Source organism: Phalacrocorax carbo, chromosome 21 (assembly GCF_963921805.1).
Source record: "Phalacrocorax carbo chromosome 21, bPhaCar2.1, whole genome shotgun sequence".
Taxonomy (NCBI): domain Eukaryota; kingdom Metazoa; phylum Chordata; class Aves; order Suliformes; family Phalacrocoracidae; genus Phalacrocorax; species Phalacrocorax carbo.
The window spans coordinates 4,256,928-4,275,793 of NC_087533.1; the positions used below are offsets into that span (position 1 = coordinate 4,256,928).

At 48.1% G+C, this 18,866-nt stretch overlaps 1 protein-coding gene across 4 annotated transcripts; it reads left to right on the forward strand.

Annotated features, from left to right (window-relative positions):
• Nucleotides 1-214: 214 nt before the first annotated feature.
• Nucleotides 215-18,863, forward strand: SCN3B (sodium voltage-gated channel beta subunit 3). 4 transcript variants are annotated; one of them, XM_064470933.1, is made up of 8 exons: nucleotides 215-382; nucleotides 2,225-2,386; nucleotides 4,549-4,909; nucleotides 12,156-12,319; nucleotides 13,895-14,120; nucleotides 15,158-15,296; nucleotides 15,900-15,996; nucleotides 16,501-18,863. In XM_064470933.1, the coding sequence occupies exons 3-7, from the start codon at nucleotides 4,651-4,653 to the stop codon at nucleotides 15,961-15,963; spliced, it is 852 nt and encodes a 283-aa protein (XP_064327003.1). In that variant the 5' UTR covers nucleotides 215-382; nucleotides 2,225-2,386; nucleotides 4,549-4,650; the 3' UTR covers nucleotides 15,964-15,996; nucleotides 16,501-18,863. The 4 variants fall into 4 exon arrangements, 3 of the variants coding, with proteins under 3 accessions (XP_064327003.1, XP_064327004.1, XP_009512663.1); XM_064470934.1 differs by having other exon boundaries at nucleotides 234-289; XR_010375927.1 differs by lacking the exons at nucleotides 215-382; nucleotides 2,225-2,386; nucleotides 4,549-4,909 and adding an exon at nucleotides 9,886-10,581 and having other exon boundaries at nucleotides 16,501-17,165; nucleotides 17,251-18,863.
• The last annotated feature ends 3 nt before the right edge of the window (nucleotides 18,864-18,866 follow it).

Genomic DNA, 18,866 nt, shown 5'->3' on the forward strand with positions numbered 1-18,866 from the left:
TTGCACACCGTTCTCTTCTGTACCTGCCTTTCATGGTGGTCGTTACTACTTGTACAGAAGAACTGTGAGGGAAGAGGACCTTGTGCTGTGCTGCTGCAGTGTCTGTCCTGCAGCTGCTTGTGAAGTTATCTAGGTTAAGAGGTCGCTGCTGTCACCAGCAGACAAAGGCAAAGGCTTCAGAGTACTAAAGTGCTTCCTGTTTGCGTGTTGGCACCCATATGTTCCAAGAGCATGATCCAAGGTGGGGGAAAGAAGAGACTGCAAAGCTTTGCCTAGAAAGGGAAATGAGGTGAGAATGTTTTGCTGAGCAAGATGCATAAAGGAAGGAAAAAGACTGATACTGCTAAACAAGCCCGTGTGCGATCATGGGACAGCAATGAAGGTATGGGGGTCAGTGGTGGGGCGGAGGCTCCGTAACCTGGTCATTAAAACAGGAAGCAGGAAGTTAAGGGCCCTCACCTCAACCCCAGGTTTAATCTGTGGCCTTGAGCCAATCACTTCACCTTGATTTACCTGTGTTTCCTCATGGTAGGGAGGATTTGACGCCTCATGGGTTCAGATGATAGAAGACCTCGTTAGTTTGTGGATTAATATGTACGCAGTACCCACTGAAATCAGAAGTAGGTGCAGAATTGACACTACTCGTCTGTACTGTCTTTCAAATTCTATATTTATGGACCCCCCAGTAATTGGGGAAAGCAAATCATGCTTAATACTCTGTTACAGTTTAGGAGCACTCTGGCATATTAGAGAAAGCGCATTTCTTTCTAAATTGAAATAAGCTTCCAACTTTTGTCGAGGATGTGTGAAATTTCATTTCCTCCTCAGAAACAGCTTCATGCTTGTGCCTTCAGTATGTCGCACTGATGTGCTCTATTTCTTCATTTCTTAGAGAAACCACCAGTGTTAATATTTGTGTGTTGTTGCTCTTGTGCTAGGAAAGGGCGGTAATATCTGTGGTACATGAGAGAAAGACTATTTATAGAACAAACAGCTCCTTTGTTAGGAAGTGTCATTCCTTGTATGGTTTACATGAGGATGGGTGTAGGAGGAGGAAAGAGTGTTGTCAAAGCCTGGGGAGTTGCCCTCTGTAGCGAGCACTCCCAAGGCCACTGAGCACCTTGCACCGTGGCTGCCCAGAGCGTGGAGCAGCTGCACAGGGAGAGTGCAGAACATCCTCCTTCCTCATCTCGAACATAATCCTTGCCAGGCAAAAGGAGTACGTGTAAGGGCAGCTGACAGAAAACGTCTGTCAGGGCTCTGTTTCATAGTGCACAGCTTGGTTTTTAATGTCCTGAAATTTCTGGCATAAAGCTTATGTATTTTATAGAAAAAGTTAATCCTGTCTGTCCCCCAAAGGCTTTGTTCAAAGACACTTCTGACAAAAAGTGGACACCCCATCACCACACATGAGGGCTCGGGTGATCTCTGCTTCCCTCAGCCTCCCAGCTATCGTTCTGCTGATCCTGTCTGTAACAGGATTTTCTGGTTTTTTTCCTGATTTTCTGTTTTTTCTAATTTTCTGCAGGACAGGATCCAGTCTATGCAGCTTTTCTGTAAGAGCCTATAGACAGTCCTGATAACATAAAATGTCTTGCAGTTTTAGAATGAAAACTCTACTTCCAAAAACGTTTTCAATCGAGGATTGTTTACATTGCGTGACAAAAGCAGTAACTAGCTGTAGGTGTACTGTGACCATCCTGAGTGCAGAATTTAATAACCCACATACTGTTCATGGCTGGTGGCCACGTGTAGTGCCATTGGAATGGAAGTGATCGTGCCACTGCTTAGTGGGTCACACAAGTAGCCTTTCACCTCGTTCTTACTGGGCATTTGTGGCCATGTGGATGGCTTCCAACATAACCGCTTTTCTTTAAAGGTGTATATGTATATGTGTCTCTTTAAGTGGAGTATATGTGCATAGTGTTCTTTCGTATAGCGTTCTCGCTCTGATACGATCAGCATGACTCCTTATCAAAAACTTGTTGTTATCACTGGATAATTGTACCTGGACAAGGACCCTGTGATGCTGAGTCTATAGAAATACGAAAGAAAGAGAGATTATAGTCCAAGTGATTTCCTGTTGTGATTATACAAATGTATGCATAAGAATAACAATAAGGAAAATATTATGTAAATTGCAGATAACACTTAATTCTCTTTAGAACTGCAAGCTTCTCTCTCAAGCATGAGTAATAACAAGTACCCTTTTTTTTTTTAATAGGAAGCGGTACTTGTAATAACGGCCTCCTGGAAGCATTGTGCCGACGTTCTGTGTTTCTGCACGTGAGAGCGCGATCGGGGAGTGTGCACCAACGGTGTCCCTTGTTCCTGAGTTGGACAGCCCCATCTCCAGTGCTGGAAGGAAACTGTTTCTCTTTCCGAAGTAAGTGCCAAAAGTTGGGTTTGGTTTTGTTCAGTGCTGAGGGCGGGCAGGTAGTAATGGCATCTGACCATTAGGACCAAGAACACTCTTGAACTCGATTTATCCTCCATACATTGCTGGCAGTTGGCACTAATTTTTAGTCCTTGCCAAAACACAGACTTGAGCTGATGACCTAGTTTCAGCCGACCTTGAAATAAGCAAACTATGTGACCTTCGGGCAATTACATGACTCAGGTAGCTGGCTATCCTGGTGGCTGGCTGTGGAGCTAGGCGTGCTTTTGTTATGCTCTGTTCAAGGGCTGCTGGTGGAACTGAATTATTCCCTGTGCCTTCCAGCTTGCCTGATCTCACAGACATTGTTTGGTTTCTTATTATTTTATTTATCTTAAAGAACTGGCTGATACCTGTCAGGAGCACACTGAGATCTGTACCTGATATCAACAGTTACAGATTCATTCTCCTCAGAGCATTGGGGTTTTTAATTGTAGCTAAAGCCAGTGATTTATATAGTCTAGTTTCCTGTAAGAAGTGGTGACTCAATGTAAGTAGTTAGTGCGTGCCATACAGTCTGTTTTTGTGTAGTGTCCTCTCTGCTCAATGTAAACCACCTGATCTTGGGGGGCACCTTGAGCGACGAGCAAGAGCCATCAGCTGGGCAGTGAGAGGGGACGAGGGCAGGTAAGGCTTGCAGGTAACGGTAGGTGAGCTGGCAAGGCCCAGGCAAAGCAGAATGACAGAGGAAGTAAGGGTTGCCGTGGGAAGGGCAGCAGTCGGGCAGGGCAAAGAGCTGAAGCAGGAGGAGTGATGGAAGGGGGGAAGGCAAGGCAAGCACGTGGAGTGGAGCAGAGTTGGTACTGTGTTCCAGGGCTTAGTCTGGAGGGGAATTTCTGCATCCCTCTTGCTTTTATAGTCTCACAGAAATCTAATTCTGAAGCCCATACAAGATTGTGCATCACTTAAGTCCTTTGTGGCCAAATGCTTTTAGAATTTGACAGGCACCAATGCAAGAGCTATTCTGTTGCAGGGATTTCATGGTTTCGCGAAATCGAGAACTGCAGATCTTTGGGCTGAAAGGGGAATATTTGCACTTGCATGCAAAGTGATAAGTATTGCAGCTGATTCAGTTACCGTGGGTGACTTTAATGTAGATTTGCACCCCCAGTTTTTTTAAGAGAACTGATATACTTCTGTAGAGTTCCACAGTAACTGGGGAAAAGGTGTAAGTGATGTAGGCACATCATCTATTTGTGGATAAATTATAGACTTTTTGCAGATAAATTAGTTAGTCACCAGCTGGGACGCTGAAGAACTCACAGTCATTAAGTCATGGGACAGAAAGGCTGCACTGAGCTCTTTCTTAGTCTAGCATTTGTAACACGTCTTGTCTGTGATGGGGACTCTCTGGGGTGAGTAATTAACAGCAATAACATCAGAAGACAAGTGAATGTAACTTAGAAAGTCGAGGAGAACACAGAAACAGTGACACAGTTTCTCTAGCTCTAAGGTCTCTATTGCCTGAAAAATGTCTCAGTAGAGGAGCTTGGCTTTACCTCTGGAGACGCAGAGGGGACAGCGCTATCTGCTGGATCTGCAGACACAGTGCCAAGGTTTTCCAGGATTGCACAGCACCAGGCGTGTATTTTTACCTCCCGCCCACAACACACGCTTACATACACACGCACACACATGCGTGCACATACGTGTTCTCTCTCTCCCCTCCCCTGCCCAACCCGTCCCTTGGGATTTCTCCGTGTAATCTCTCCTTTCCCGTACAGTATTTGGCCTCTGGATGGAAACCTACAAGTGCTCTAAGTTTGTTTGGGTTTTTTTCTGTTTGTTGCTTTGTTTAAAGTTAATAAAACAACTACTAAAAGTAAGCAAACTGTTGCAGAATACCTAGTCAGGAGAAGGTCCCTGCTTAGATGGTGAAGTGCTAGCATTCCCTTTGAAAAATGGTGGGTTTGAAGCAGAAAGGGACATTTTACAGATTTAAAGCTCTGTGTAACTTTTATTTTATACAGCACCTTTCAATTTGACCAGGGAGATGTTCCTCACTGTCAGAAGATAAGACTTTTAAATTCTGTCACACTGAAGCTGGGAAAACTGTTTGTCCTTTCTCTTGTGTGATGTCTAATGTATTACGTATGTGTGTGTCGTTTTAGATGAAGGATGATGACAAGTGTGCTACTAGGAGGAGAAAGTTGGAAACCCGCAGGTGGAAGGTGTAGAACATAGCCAAGACCAAAGAAAGTTTCTCTTTCCCAATGGGAGACTTGATTCTGCAGGATAACAAATATACCCGACCAAACATCTCCAGTACAAAAAAAGTCTCTTGGAATCCTTCGTATTTCTTGGACTCCTATGAAGACAAACCACATTTGAGAAGCAGCCCAGAGCTTTCTTCTAGGGGACTTGGAAACAAACTTAAAGGTGTATGCCCGTGTTTATTGGCAGCTGGGAGGAGATTCAGCCACATTCAACGCTTAAGGAAAAAGCAGCAGCTAGCACTTCAATCCAGCCAAGGTAACACTTGCTGAACAGGCTTTTCTTTACAAAAATGCAGTCATTGCATGGTGCTAAAATAATTGATGCGCTGGTGTGTTTTACTAGCAGTAAGAATTCAGAAATTAAATGAGCGAATGTGAATGAATGCGTGGGGCAATCTGACACGCTAATGGATTTTCATCCACTGGTGAGGTTGAATGAGCTGAGGAGAGGCCTAAAAGCATATCTGTGAAAGTACCACCTCATTAGGCTCCAGATTGGTAAAATGGCACTTCAGTTACAGCACACAAAGGCTTGCCTATGTACATAAGCACTGCTTGATTTTATTGGCATGGATTCCCAGAAAACAGTACCCCAAAAGTACCTGGACCAACACCAGGGCTTAAAATTTCCAGGATGTCTACAATAACACACCTCTAAATATGGCCTGTATTAAAGGTCTGAAAAAGGGTGTTTATTTTGTTGCTGACCACAAAGCATTAGCAATGTGCAGGAATGTAGCTCCGTGCATTTCTTGGATACAGAGGGGAGAATTTTCAAGGCAGCCTTCGGAGCACACCTGCTGCTCAAAGGGATCCAAGTCCCCAGACCCTGCCAGTCCTCTGTGCATGGGCAGGCTTTGGCTTACGCGAGGCTGCATTTGAGGAAGCATTTCTCTGACAGGGAGCACCGCTACGAGCAAACAGCTCGGCAGTCTGCCTGCCGGGGCAGCTACTTCTTGCTCACGGGGGGAGGACACTCTAACGTCGAGTCCTTCTCATTCTCAGTCCTGAAAGGAAAACAATCCTTGGAGCCAAGGATAAATAGAGGCACGCTGAACAGCCTGTGTTTTCTCTGGGGGATAAAGATGGCAAAGGGACTGTGCTTTGTGGGTCCTCAGTGAAAGCAGAAAGGGAGAGCAGCTGGTGTTAACGGGTCAGAGTACTGCCAATCCAAAACAGAGGCCTTGGAAATCAGTTGGCCTCTTCTGCAGGCGTGAAGCAAGCTAAGCCCAGCTCCAGTAGCAGTAGTAAATCAGGAACATGCACAACCTGTGGAAAGGGGTTCTGCAGCATGTTTGTGACAGAAAACAGCGGTGGTTCAGTATGGAATCACAGGGCTATGTGCGTGGGGAAATAGATCTTGCCAAAAATTATACAATGCAAATGCAGGGAGGTATTTGTATAGAGAGAGCATGAAAGATAGCACAGTCACTCTGGGTACCTGCATCTGAAGAGCGTTAATGGAGACCTACTTTCTTGAACATGGGAGGTGGCGAGAAGGGCATGAAATGGGGGCTGGGTGCACCCCCAACGCTGCAGACCTCGTCCCCAGCACTGGGAACTGTGCATCAGCTGGAAATATAGGTCTATAGATGGAAAGATGTGTGAAGAGTGTAGCTGGAGTTGTCTGTAGTGTGTACGTCGGGGATCCAGATGTTGGCAGGTACACGGAGAATGCATTTTCAAACTTGAGTGTGAAAAAGAGAAAACTGAATGAGCTTTCATAACCCTCCAGGCACCCTGTAAAGGCAACTAGAGATGTCTTCCCTTGCTATAGATTTCTGTAGAATGGTTTTTGAAGTGCGTGGGAAGGATGCCTACAGCTATTAAATGCAATGTTTTTAAATTGGTTTACATTATTCTGTGTGACTTTCCTGCAAACCGTTACTGGTTTCACGCTGGCTAGAGGCTGCTCTGTCGGAGCAGCAGTAAGCAAGCGTAAAGGGTGCTCTCTTCCTTTCCGTCCCTTCCTTACGGCACTTGTGCATCGGGGAATGCACTGCTCTTCTGTGGTTGTTGCACAGCTCCGGTGGCCTCGAGGTCGGGGAGGCTGTCGATTCCAGCGGTGGGTATATGCTGGCTCCTGGCAGTCAGGAGGGGCTGTGCAAGGAACAAGCTTTGCTGACGCTCAGCTACACAGTAAAGGGGACATTTGCACTGAAGCGAGCTGATGTGATTGCGGACGGCAGAGGAGGCTGCCAAGATGGCTGTCACAGGGAGGCCAGACATGCAGGTTTTGTGTTCCCACTCCTGTAGCCTGGCTCAGGGACCACAAGAATGATGGATTGGTGGGGGCAGGGTGCTGACATTATTTTTATCTCCTTGCCTTGTTGTGCCTGTGCAAAAGTGCCAGCCTTTCTTCTCTTCTCCTTTTTTTTTTTTTTCCTGTGAAGCATTAACTGGGTGGGTTGCCATAGCAACCCCCACATGATAAGTTGGGCTGCTTCTAGCAGCATTCAAGATTTCTCTCTCTCAACATTCAGTTCCCCTCACCATTTCCCCCGGAGGGCCAAAATGGCCGAGAGATTTGTGGTGCTGAGCATCCTGCGCCCTCGGGGTTACGCCTGTCCTGCAGCCTCTTCACTGGAGGCATCCAGGCAGTGTCAGGGCAAGAAGGAGCAGCTGTGCATCCTTGCACTCGATGGGGTTTGGAAAAGCTGTGCCCTCCCTCTCTTTTGCAGCACACTAGGGCTGAAAATTGAAACAGGTTTCCAGCGTGGCATCCCGTTTATTTGTGAGCTTTCCTGAAGGGGGCCAGGCAGTGTTTGTTGCCTGTTCAAAACAGGCACATGGAGACATTGGAGTGGTTCCCAGCTAAGTCCAGATTGTAGCAAGAATGAAAGTGTCTTATCCTTCCATTCTAAAAAAACACAGTATCCCTGAATAAGTCCGGAGGAGTCTTTCTATGTGCGTGTGTGTTTTTAAAAACCCCAACGCAGGTTCTGGCAGTTTAATAAACTGGGCTGACTTACAGGTATTTATTTCAAATCACCGTTGGTTTTATCTGTAGTACATGAGGCATGCTCTGTGTGAAAAATAAACTCCTCCAGAGCTGGGAGAGAGGGTGAGACGTCTGTTTGCCTCCCTGGCCTGTGCCTTTTTGTGTTACAATCCACTCAAATCCAAGCTCAGTTTCACCAGAGATTTTCTTCACTTCTGGGCCCAATATCCTTTTTTTAAATAGCAGCTAGAACACCCATCTAGCATGAAGTGCTTGAGGGCTGTATATGAACGAGACTGAGGGAAAAATCATTACTGTTTTAGGATCTTTGTATTGTCACTGTAACTTAAATTGGTTGGTGGGTGAGGAAAAGGCTTCTGTTTCTACCTGGGGGAGCAGCAAGACACCTGATGGCAGGGCTGTGCTGTGAAAGGGGTAGGAAGGGCGAAGGGTCAGTCAGCATCTGCTGACCGAATCAGCCGTTTAGAGCTGCTGCTTCCTCTTAAGCACCTGAGACCCTCTCTCTCCTCCCTGGCAGGATTCACTGTAATAGATGGAATTAGAGCAGCCGTAGCACAGAGAGTACGGCTCTGCTGATCCGCGTTCTGTGTTCTCTGGCAGTGCACCTGGCTTCCTGAGAACAGATGTGATTTCCACTGTACTTCATGAAACAGGTGGTTGTCAAATGAGATAGCCAGGGACATTGTCCAGTAGTTCCTGTGTCTATAAAAAACCCGCTGTCAGCACTCATCCACCATGCACAGGCTGGATTGTTCCAGAAGAGTTAGGAGGAAATCCTGTGGCTTAGCCTGCCCTTCCCTTTGAGTTGTGAATATAGCAAGAGGAAATGGGAGAAAACCAAATGGCTTAAAGTAGGAGGCTATGTCCTTCCATCGCCTCTGGGTATCGTGGCTGCCATTTTGTCTTCCTGTGGAGGAAAGTCAGATTTTATGATTTGGATATCCATGATGGATGGCTTCTAAGCGGGGAATTGGGAGTGTGGTGCTAGCATCTGCAGGCCACTGACTCGCATGCTGTTGGTCTGCATAGTCACACCTGGCTCCTGTGGATACATTAAATAGGTGTTTTCTTTCATTAGCTTGCTGGTGGGAGCGCACGGTAACCCAAAGAAGCGTAGGAGCAGAGGGGGCAGCATGTAGGGACTGCTGTGGCTTTGGTCAGTCCCTGCTGTAATATTGCAGGGCTGCAACGGTTTCGGGGGTCAAAGCCAGATGTGGGTTGGAACAGGGCAGAGTAACCTGTCCAGTCAGTAAAACAAAGCAGAACAAGGAATTAGGAAGATGTCCTTAGCTAGGAATTACTTGAAGTTGTCACAGTAGGCTATGAAGGGTGATGTGGAGGCTGTTGCTTTGTACATAGTTATTGGCAGATGATGAATGCAGCTTGCCGATACAAACACGATTAGATGGTGTCTAGGAAAAGTGCTGGCTTTGTTCAGTGCCTGCTTTGCTTAAGCAGCATAGGGACCAGACTGTGTGGGCGCCCTTGGCACCAAGCCCCCGGCACTAGGCAGTGCTAGAAGGCCACGGGGCTGCGGTCGCGACCACCACCGGCAGCGTTGTGCCCGGCCGACAGTCCGCGTACAGCCGAAGGGCTCGGAGCTGATGCTTTCTGATGGCTGCAAATATCCCTGTTTGGGTGGGTCTCGCCATCCGCGCTCTGAGTTTTGGCACTGCGAGTTGCTCACGCATCGTTCTCTGATGGGATCGAGCAGGTTTAATTCAATTGATTGCGCTGTTTATTGAGCAGACATCAGAGCAGATGCTTAAAAAAGAGGGAGTGCATTTAACAAGCGCTTCATTTTTTTTCCTCTCTGTCCCCAGTGACCTTCAAAGTTGGAGGAAGCCCTTCAGGGCACAGTGGCCCCAGTCCAAGAGAAAGCCCAGCCTGCTTGCTGGCATCAAATGCCTGGGAATCAGGCTGGAACATGAGGAGAGAGGATTTCCCAGCATTTCCAGCTGTGACCTTCAGAGCTGTGCAAATGTTAGTATTAAACTCGTTAGAGGTGGAGGCCTTTCTGTGACCCGCGTGGATAACTCTTCCCCCACTCTCTCCCCCCTCGGATCTATTTTGGAGGCTGGCGGAACGATGCCGATCCCCCCTCTCTAGCCAAGCTGCCACCTCCCCCCAGCTCCAGCGGGGAAGGAGAGGAGGGTGCATGAGCGCTGACCCCTCGGGCGGCCGCGGGAGGGGCTGGGGAGCTCGGCTGGGCGCTTGCCCGGTGGGGACAGCCCTGCTCCAGCCTCCTTCTCGGCTCGCCGGCAGGGGCCGGGGGAGGGAGGCAGGCAGGCGGGCTGCCGCGCATGCCTGCCGCCGCCGTGCCCCCCGCCCGGGCCAGCCTGGCCCTCCGCCCGGGCCCTGCCGCGGCCGGGAAGCTGCTGCGCCCCCGCGCAGGGATGCGCGCTGCCCCCGGCCGCAGCGGAGAGCAAGGCGCCGCCGGTCGCCGCCCCCCAGCCCCGGGCTGAGCCGCTCCCCGCCGAGCCCCGCCGCTCCCACCTGCTGCTCCGCCGCCCCGGCACCTCCCTGCGCGGAGCCGAGGAGGAGGAGGAGGAGGGGGAGGAAGCAGCGCCCGCCGGCAGCCGCGGCGGGGAAGCGGAGCTGTCCGGGGCCGCGGCCCTGTCCGTGGTGCTGCCGCCCGCGCCGGTGGGAGCCCAGCCTAGCCCAGCCCAGCCCAGCCCAGCCTTCGCGTGGATTCCCGCGCCGCGGGGGAACGGAGCCCTCCGATCGCGCTCATCCCGCAGCTGCCGCCCACCCGCGGCTCCCTTCTCGCCGGCAGATCCGAACCGACGGGCGCTCAGCAGCCGGCAGCCCCGAAGCATCCTGTTGCGCTGGGTCTGCAGCGAGGAGCGGAGAAGCAGCGTCTTCCGAAAGAGCCTTTGCCCAGGTTGAGATTTGCTCCTGGCTCGGAACAATGGCTGCACTGCCAAGGCTGGTTTGCGTGTCTTCGGTCGTGTTGGTGGTCTGGGGTAGGTGCTTCCATTCCCTCTTGTCTTCAGCCAGGGTCTCCACCAAATCGGTGCTTGTGTCTTTGTAGGATGCTTCTTTAAAATGCTGCTTTTCCTAGCAAGGTTGGCTTAACGCTGTCACGAAGACCAGCCTTTGAGGTGGCTTTTTTGTTTACGAGAGGAGAAGGAAACAATATTTGTGCAGAGTTAGTATGAATGTAATGGAGTTAATATGAGCAGAGAAAACACGTTACTGCTAAGTAGACTTAGGGCACAAAGCGTGTGCTTTAATACGCATGCAAGTTCTTTACTGTTTCCTGTTCTCTGTTGCTTTGAAATTTGCAATGTAATTTAACATTTAGTTGCCTCAGGGAGGATGTGCAAACCGTTAAGCAGTGCATGTTAGTGCTGGCTTCCCATGCCGTCTATATAAACTGTTGTAAATCGTTTCAGTGCGATTACAGTTTTCCTTCTGCAACCAGGAAAAGGTTGGTTAGTTTTGCCAATACAGCTGCATCTGATGTGCACGTATACCTACAGCTCTGTGTGTGGGTGCGTATCTGTGTGTACGTATCTAATTTAACCAGAGTAAGGCACGATCCAGTAGCTGCTTATTTCTCCCAGAAAGCTGGTGCTTCCCGTGGAGCTGGTAGGACGGGAGAATGGGAATGTGGCTGTTTCCAGGATAGGTCCTGGGATAATGCACTGCTCGAAAGAGTGGATTAATGGTATCTCAGAGGCTGGGGAGGAGGCAGCAGCCAGCAAAGTCAGCATCTTCAGCGAGCTAAACTCTAGGCTTTGGAGACAGGTTTGGACAGACAGAACCCAGTATTGTTTAGCCCAGGGGACAAATGTCAGCAAGGATTTAGGCTGAGATGTCGTGCTGAAGCATTCCTTTTCCTATCAAGCGTGTAGCTTCCCAGACAATGATTTTTGTCTTGTTTGGGAGAGCAGTATTTTATAGTTGCCAGTGTTAGCACAGATCTGATTGGAAGCGTTTTGGAGCAGGAATGCGTGAAAAATCAATAACTCCTCCTGCTGCCAAATTTACTCGAGTCCAAGCCCCTTGGTTCCCAGTACTGCTTACGAAACCTAGAAACAGGAAGGGTGGTGAATCCTCCCAGTTTGTTTTGAACACATTGCCAGATGAAAGCATCCAGACCTCTTAACTTAGCACAAAGGGCGAGCTGTTCCTCCATGCTTGAATTCTGGGCTTTCTCTCATACCAGACTGTAATTGCTACTGTAACAGGAGCATGCTCAGCATGCATGGGAGGGAATGAGCAATGCCTCTAAGGTGCATTAATTACTATGGGAAAAATTAAAGTTGTGGCAAAGCAGGTGCTGGAGAGGTGAATCTGCATGAAGTGATCACCCTCTGTTTATTATTATGAATTATTGATATCTCAGAGAAGGAAGCTTGGTAAAATCTTACATTTGAGACTTGTCTGTTGTCAGAGGGTGCTAGTAATAAATCAAATGGTTTTCCATTGGGGATGATGTGATCATAAATGCCGATACGTGGCTACTGACATCTCTCTAATTCTGTCTTATGCTTCTCTGTCTCGCTTTTCCTCTGCTGCTCCTTCTTCCTAGCTGGTTTTTGTTCTGCAGTATGTGTTGAAGTTCCATCAGAGACAGAGGCTGTCCAAGGAACGCACATGAAGCTACTCTGCATCTCCTGCATGAAGAGGGAAGAGGTCACAGCCAGCACGGTGGTGGAATGGTTCTACAGGCCGGAGGGTGGAAAAGATGAACCTGTATGTATGTTTGGTAGCCGAGCTCTTGTTCTCGTAGGTCTTACTGTGAAACACAGCCCAGTGAGCTCATGTGGGAGATGCCAAAAGGTATTTATAAGATTCTCAAGGAAGGCTGTATATGGGAAGTAGAGACACCCAAAGATGAACAAAAGCTGTCTGCTGCATTCTTACTCAAAGTCTATAGAAACGCTCAGCAGGCTGCTTTCGTATCACAGAGGAGAGACGAGCTTGGAGTTCAGATCTAAGCTGTGGATCTTCACAATTTCTGCAGCATTTTCACCCAGAGGCTCCACAGCACCAATTTTGAGCAGTAACTAAAGTGCCTTTTCTTCACTTAGCTGATTTCCACACTTGGGCACAGCATGAACTCATGGCAGAAAAAGCTAGAATCTATTGTTGAGTTTAAACATCTGGGGTGGGGCATACATGAATATGAATTTCCAGTTCCATTTCTTGAATACAACAAGTCTAGCATGTAAGGAGATCAAGAAGGGAAACAGAAGTATGGAGTGACACCTGGTACCCTTGGCCAAGTCTCCCTTCTTAGGACGCTTCTGAATCCCAAAGCTGTTCTTTGGAGGTTAAATCAGGATCCGATAAATCTGCAGGACAGGATTTACTTCTTTTTGCCTCAATAAAAGTTCTGACATCCTGACTGTGGGAGGATGTTTGTGAGTTGTTTTGGACCCCTGTCAGGAAAAGGTAAAATTCCTTTTCAGAGTGAACCAAAATGGGAATGGTACAGACGAGGGGCAACTGGTATTCAAGGAAGGCTGGTAAAACAGAGAATAAGTTGAAGGCGAAGTACACGTGTTTCTTCCTATATCTGAGTATGAAGCATTAGATCAGCAGTTGCGTTTCATCGCGATTGAGCAGGGCTAGGCAAGATGACAAATATCCTCCTACTGTCTCAGAACTAAAGGGGCTGTGCTAAGGAATGAGATGGGAATTCACTTTCAGTGACCTGGGTGATATATTTGCCAGTGGCAGCCCAAAGAACACGAAGGGATGTGAGCTGGGGTGGGTGGTTTAACGATGGGGACTGTGGTCAGCCAAACACCTGCAAGAGGTTAGGCCTGCGAAAGCCACCTGAGCTCTGTTCTTCTGATGTACTGTGTTCATGCTGTCGTATTTGTCCTGCAACACTTCCATTTCAGCTGAATATCCCTGGGCTTACTGAAAATGACTGTTTGTCTTTGCTGTATTTATTCTGTGGTTCCTTCTTAAGACGATCTTACGTGCAGTGACCGACAGGCTGGGCACGAAGACTGCAGGATCCTAGTTTTTAGTTCCACTGCTGATCTTTTCATTGTTCACGTGTGTCTGTTTTTCTGTGCCATAGTTTTTTCTACCTCTGTGATGGAGATCATGCAATTTTCTGTCTTTTGTAAAGGAATCTGAGGTTCGAGGTAAAGGAAGATAGAATATGAATAGGTGCCGTTACTAAGGAAGCTGTAGCACAGAGCATAACGTGTGTGTAGCTAGAGGAGGATGGTGATCCTTGCATATGCTGTGGTGTTGTCTGAGATAACGAGTCAGTGATTAATCAGAATGCCCGGTCACATTTCCTCACAGATCTACGAGTACAGGAAAACGAACCATGAATTTCCAAGCCGCTTCAGTGGTCGGTTACAGTGGAACGGGAGTAAAGACATGCAGGATGTGTCCATCACTGTGTTAAATGTGACCTTGAACGATTCGGGTATCTACACGTGTAACATCACCCGGGAGTTTGAGTTCGAGATTCACCGACCTCTCTTCACAAGCTCCAGATTGATCCACCTCACCGTGGTGGAGGAGGGTATGAAGGATTGGCGGAAAGTGTGCTGTGCCTTAACTCGCCGTGGGTGTTGTCATCCAGGGATGTAGTTTGTCATTGCATTGCACGAGGGGGGAGACTGAGCTGCCAGATAATTCCGTCTCTGTGTGCCAGCAACAAGCACTATGCAGGGCTCAGGGGGAAAGACCTGCATTTTATTTGCCGGCTGCAGCCTCTTTCTAGGCTCGGAGTGGTTGTGTGTGAATGTGGGAAGGTATAATAAGCTTGGCAGGCTGGTGCGACAGCTGGGCAGGCACAGGGAGCAAGCAGAGGTTTCCAGTTTCTCCGCCCAGAACCCTCAATTCTCCCCTGGCGGCTCTGGGATGCTACAGCACAGCCTTTGCCAGGGTTCCCGCAGCTTCTGCTTCCTTGCTTCCGCCCCCTCCCTCTCAGAACGACTCATTCTCCATTTTGATATCAGTCTCTTCCTTCCACCCTCTCCCAGTCCCTCCTTCCCTTTGCAGCGCTCCTGAGCCTTTTTGTTCCTCTTGGTTTTGCTCAGTTCAGTGCTGAAATCCTGGCTTGTTAGAAATCCATGGGAATTCCGCTGTTCTCTTCAGAGAGGGACAAGAGCCTTTAGCCCTCATCTTTCTCTGCTGTGTCTTCCCTTCCCTTCTTCCCCGCAAGCATCTCCGTGTTTTGATCTTTCAAATCACTGGGGGCACAATACAGTCAAGTAGCACCAGCGAGTAGGACGCACAAAGGAAACAGAGTGTGAAGATGAGATAGGCTAACGGTGAGCAATCTGTATGGATGCGTGGGCGGCGGCGAACGCAAGACGCATGCAGGCCTGTGCATGTTCGATTCCGCTGGAAGCAGGCAGTGGGATCGCTACTGGCATATCCTGTTGGCAGCCTTGCCCGTTCCTTGTCTTCTGCCCCCTCATAGCGTAGTGGCACCCGGGTGTCTCTGGCAAGGTGGGCTAGGAAGGATGGCACGAGGGTGGAAGGCGTCAGTGGAGCAGCTGTGCTGTGCTGGCTGCATGTAACTGATCGCAGATTATTTAATTTTCTTAACAGCTGGAGAAGACTTCACCTCGGTCATCTCTGAAATTATGATGTATATTCTGCTGGTCTTCCTCACCTTGTGGCTACTGATAGAAATGGTCTATTGCTACAGGAAAGTCTCTAAGGCAGAGGAGGCTGCCCAGGAAAATGCGTAAGTGTGAAATCTCTCCAGATGCGAGCTGTTCTGCGAGGGTTCTTCAGATGTCTCGGTCCAGATCAGACTGCAAGAAGACTGAACTTTGCTATTGCACATTTTAGCTGATGTTTGCTATGTCTGGAATCATTGCAATGTTTAGGAGTACCAAAAGAGACCATGCGCTTGCACACTGCACCAGGTAGGGAGGGTGGCCACAGTGCACGTATTGCGAAGTGGCCCGGTTTGAACTGCGCAGAGACGCTCTCCTGGAAGGCCTGCTTTCAGAGATCTGACTCACAGATGCAGTTGACACAGCAGAGATGTTCTGATTTTCATACTGGTCCGTTCCCACCTTTCTACATACTTGGCTTGGATAAGGGTGTTCTTTTCACATGGTAGGAAGGCTGTATGCGTAGGATTTTACAGTAGGGAAGACTCGGTGTCTGCTCCTGACTATGCCGAGGAGAGTTTCCTACTGCAAGCGTCTTCTACAGGTGACATTTGTTACCTTAGAGGTATTTACAGGCACTCAATAACTCTGTAAGGGTGAATGGACCCAAACTGGTTTTTGCACTGCAGCACTCGAGGTTATGCTTTCCTCCTTCCCTCCAACTACAGGACAGACTATCTTGCGATTCCATCAGAGAACAAGGAAAACTGTGCCGTGCCTGTGGAGGAATAGCAGAGAGGCGTCAATGGAATGAATGCCACCAAGGTAGGCAATGAGGGAAGAGTCAATCACTGCTTCCGTCTGTCAGCGCTTCAGCCTTACTGCAGTGGGTTAGGCGTGCGTGGGGCTGGAGGTGACAGGAGACTCCTGGAGTCTGGGTGTGCTCCTCCTCTGGAGCTTCCCCAGTGACTGTAGAAGCAATATAGGTATCTGTAGATGCTGGGTGTACTAATAGTACTTTAAACCCCAACCAATATATATGTTCACCCTCAGGCCGTGGTATAATTAATTATTCCTCCTTTGCCCATTCCTGTGGAGTCGGGAATAGTCACTGTCCCGTGCAGATGGGGAGCTGTGCTCAGAAGGAACATAAGGGCGCTGACTCCAAAGGAAGCATCTGGGAGGAAGGACTTTGTGCACAAAAGACCAAAATCTAGGTCTTTTAAAGTCTTGTTCACGTCCTGTCAGTGATCATGCTAATTATATCGCGATCCTCACTTCAGTAAGGTCAAATGACTCGCACTCCAAGAGGAACTCTTTCAATTGCAGGGGCTCTGAAGACACAAGGACTGCGTCGTGCCAGCCAGGTTTGAGGGGGAGCTCTGCGGCATCGGGAGGAAATAACGGGGAAGTGTAAATTCTCTTCCATTTGCCTTGGACTCTGTACAGCCTTGACTTTGGCCTCGTGACTCCATTCTGAGCTGCCAGCCCATTTTCCAAAGGACTCTTCTTTTGAAGCATGCTAAACAAAAGGCAGAGGGGTGTGGGCAGCATGACGCCTTCCCAAGTTTCAGTCCCATCATCACGTTAATATCTTTGTAAAAGTTAAGTGTCATTTCTTAGCTGCTGTGACCACCACCTTTATTTGCTAAATATGCTAGATCTCCATTGCAGAGGTAAAGGGTATGTATGTCACGTTACGCTGACCTGCCGGACTGGGAACGAGGACATCTTTGGGTGATGTTCACCGTATGTTACCGCCTAAGCTGTGTTAAATAGAAAGAACTTATTTAATTAGTTGCTGCCTGGTAAGTCACTCTGGACTTTGGGCTACCCGTGTGCAGGCGGAGTAGGATGAGGGCTATGATGTATTAGAATTGTTGAAAATGTGTAGTAGGAAGGATGAGTGCCTGTGCCATGTTCACACTTGCTTCTGAAGGAGGGAACTGAGCACATAGATCCTGAAGCACTCCTACTTTGGGAGGCAATATGACGTAAGTATAAGAATCCCCTGTACCCCTTCCTTTCATTTAGCAAGTGTCAAAATTCTTAGTTCCTTCCATCTGCCTTGCATAGCAGGTTTACTCCTCAAGTATGCAGAGACACAGAGATAGGAATAACCTGCGGAGCCGTGTTCTGCAACAACAGGCAAGCCAGTAGGACAAGGTATGCCGTTCTCCTGTTCCTGGGGAAAGCCCTGAAAGGAAGGCAGCCTGATGCAAGCAGGCAAGCAAAGTAAATCGGATGTACAGCCCTCACAGGAAAAGGACGGACAGCTTTGTAAAATGGTAGTAGTTTTTGCGGCTGTGATATCGGTCTTCTCATGCTATAGTGTAGCACCACCTAGAGGAATAGATGGAAAATGCTTATTTTTTCCTAGTTAATCGTAATTTGAATAGCCAGCATTCATCATAAATGATCCACTGCTGCACAGGAATCGCGCTGTAAAGTCAATGTTTCCTATGCAAACTTAGCTTTTCAATCATAGTGGGTTAAGCAGGGTAAAATTTGTTTTCTGGCCTCAAATGTGGATCAGTTGAGCTCGACAACTAGGATTACGAGGAGGAGAAAAAAGGCAGGAACATTGGCCGGGGTGTAATTGTACCTGACGACAAAACGGGGGAAGGTTTGTTTTTTGCCTGTAGCAGATGTTGTTACATCCCTGCTGCAATGGAGCATATACTGCTTGCAAGAGTTGGCAAATTTTGCTACGCTGACCGCTTCTAAATAGTTACACAGTGCTTGTGAATCAAAGCATGCTCCCCACCTACGGAATTTCCTATGCTTTGTTCTGCTGCTTTCTATGTGTTGCTAAATATCACAGAAATTACTCCATGGCCAGATTTCTAACTGGCAGTTGTTCAAAATTCCTGTTTTTTAGAGTGGGTGTCAACGTCAGTAAAAATACTACTTCACAGTAGGGATCGCGCTCAAGCCCAGAGCAGAGTCTGGCAACCTGAGCGCATTTTCCAGAGGAAGCACGCTTGCAGTCTGGGCACCGGTTCCTTAAGACCTAATAGCCAAAAGGGGAGAAAGCAGCTGCTCTCCTAATTCAGCTGGATATTTTCATTTTCCCTAGGCCAACTTGCCTGGCCACAGGGCAATTTTCGGCGTAATCCTAACTCTAAACCCACAGCAAAATAGGAGGGACTAGAGTGTGACTCCACAGAGTTTCCATCACTGATGCCCATGGTGATTTTTAGGTAAGGTCATGTAACCTCTCTCCCACTTCAACTCTGCGCCTCAGTCCCTGTGAAGCATTGATAACTCTCTGGTGTCACAAAGTTAAGTGAAAAAAGGAGTGAGCCGAGAAATTCTTGAAAGCTACCTCAGGTGGTAAAGAAGGGCCGTCCTCTAGTCCTGCACCTTCCGGTATCTTACGTGCATCTTTTTTAGATGCATTTTTTGGGACAAATCTTTCACTTTTCCGGTTCCTGCAGAAAGGTATGACTACTGCCCTGTGTTGTTCTAGGCAGGAGAAAATGGTGTGTAAATTTTGCTCAAGATTCTCACAAGAACAAAACAAACTAACTAAAAAATTAGGGATTTTTTTTCAAGGGTCGTGTTAAAGGCAGGTTGTGTCCTGGAAGAGATGGTCCTGGATTGCCTCTGAAAAGACTCTCTCTGTATTTGGAAATGACAGAAGAGACTTTAGAATAGGCAGGATAATAAACACAACAAAGCACTCACGAGTT

Coding starts and splice junctions, on each gene's coding strand:
- SCN3B (XM_064470933.1), top strand. CDS start 4,651: ATGGGAGACTTGATTCTGCAGGATAACAAATATACCCGACCAAACATC. Junction 14,121..15,157: donor CCTCACCGTGGTGGAGGAGG/GTATGAAGGATT, acceptor TTTTCTTAACAG/CTGGAGAAGACTTCACCTCG. Junction 15,297..15,899: donor GAGGCTGCCCAGGAAAATGC/GTAAGTGTGAAA, acceptor CTCCAACTACAG/GACAGACTATCTTGCGATTC.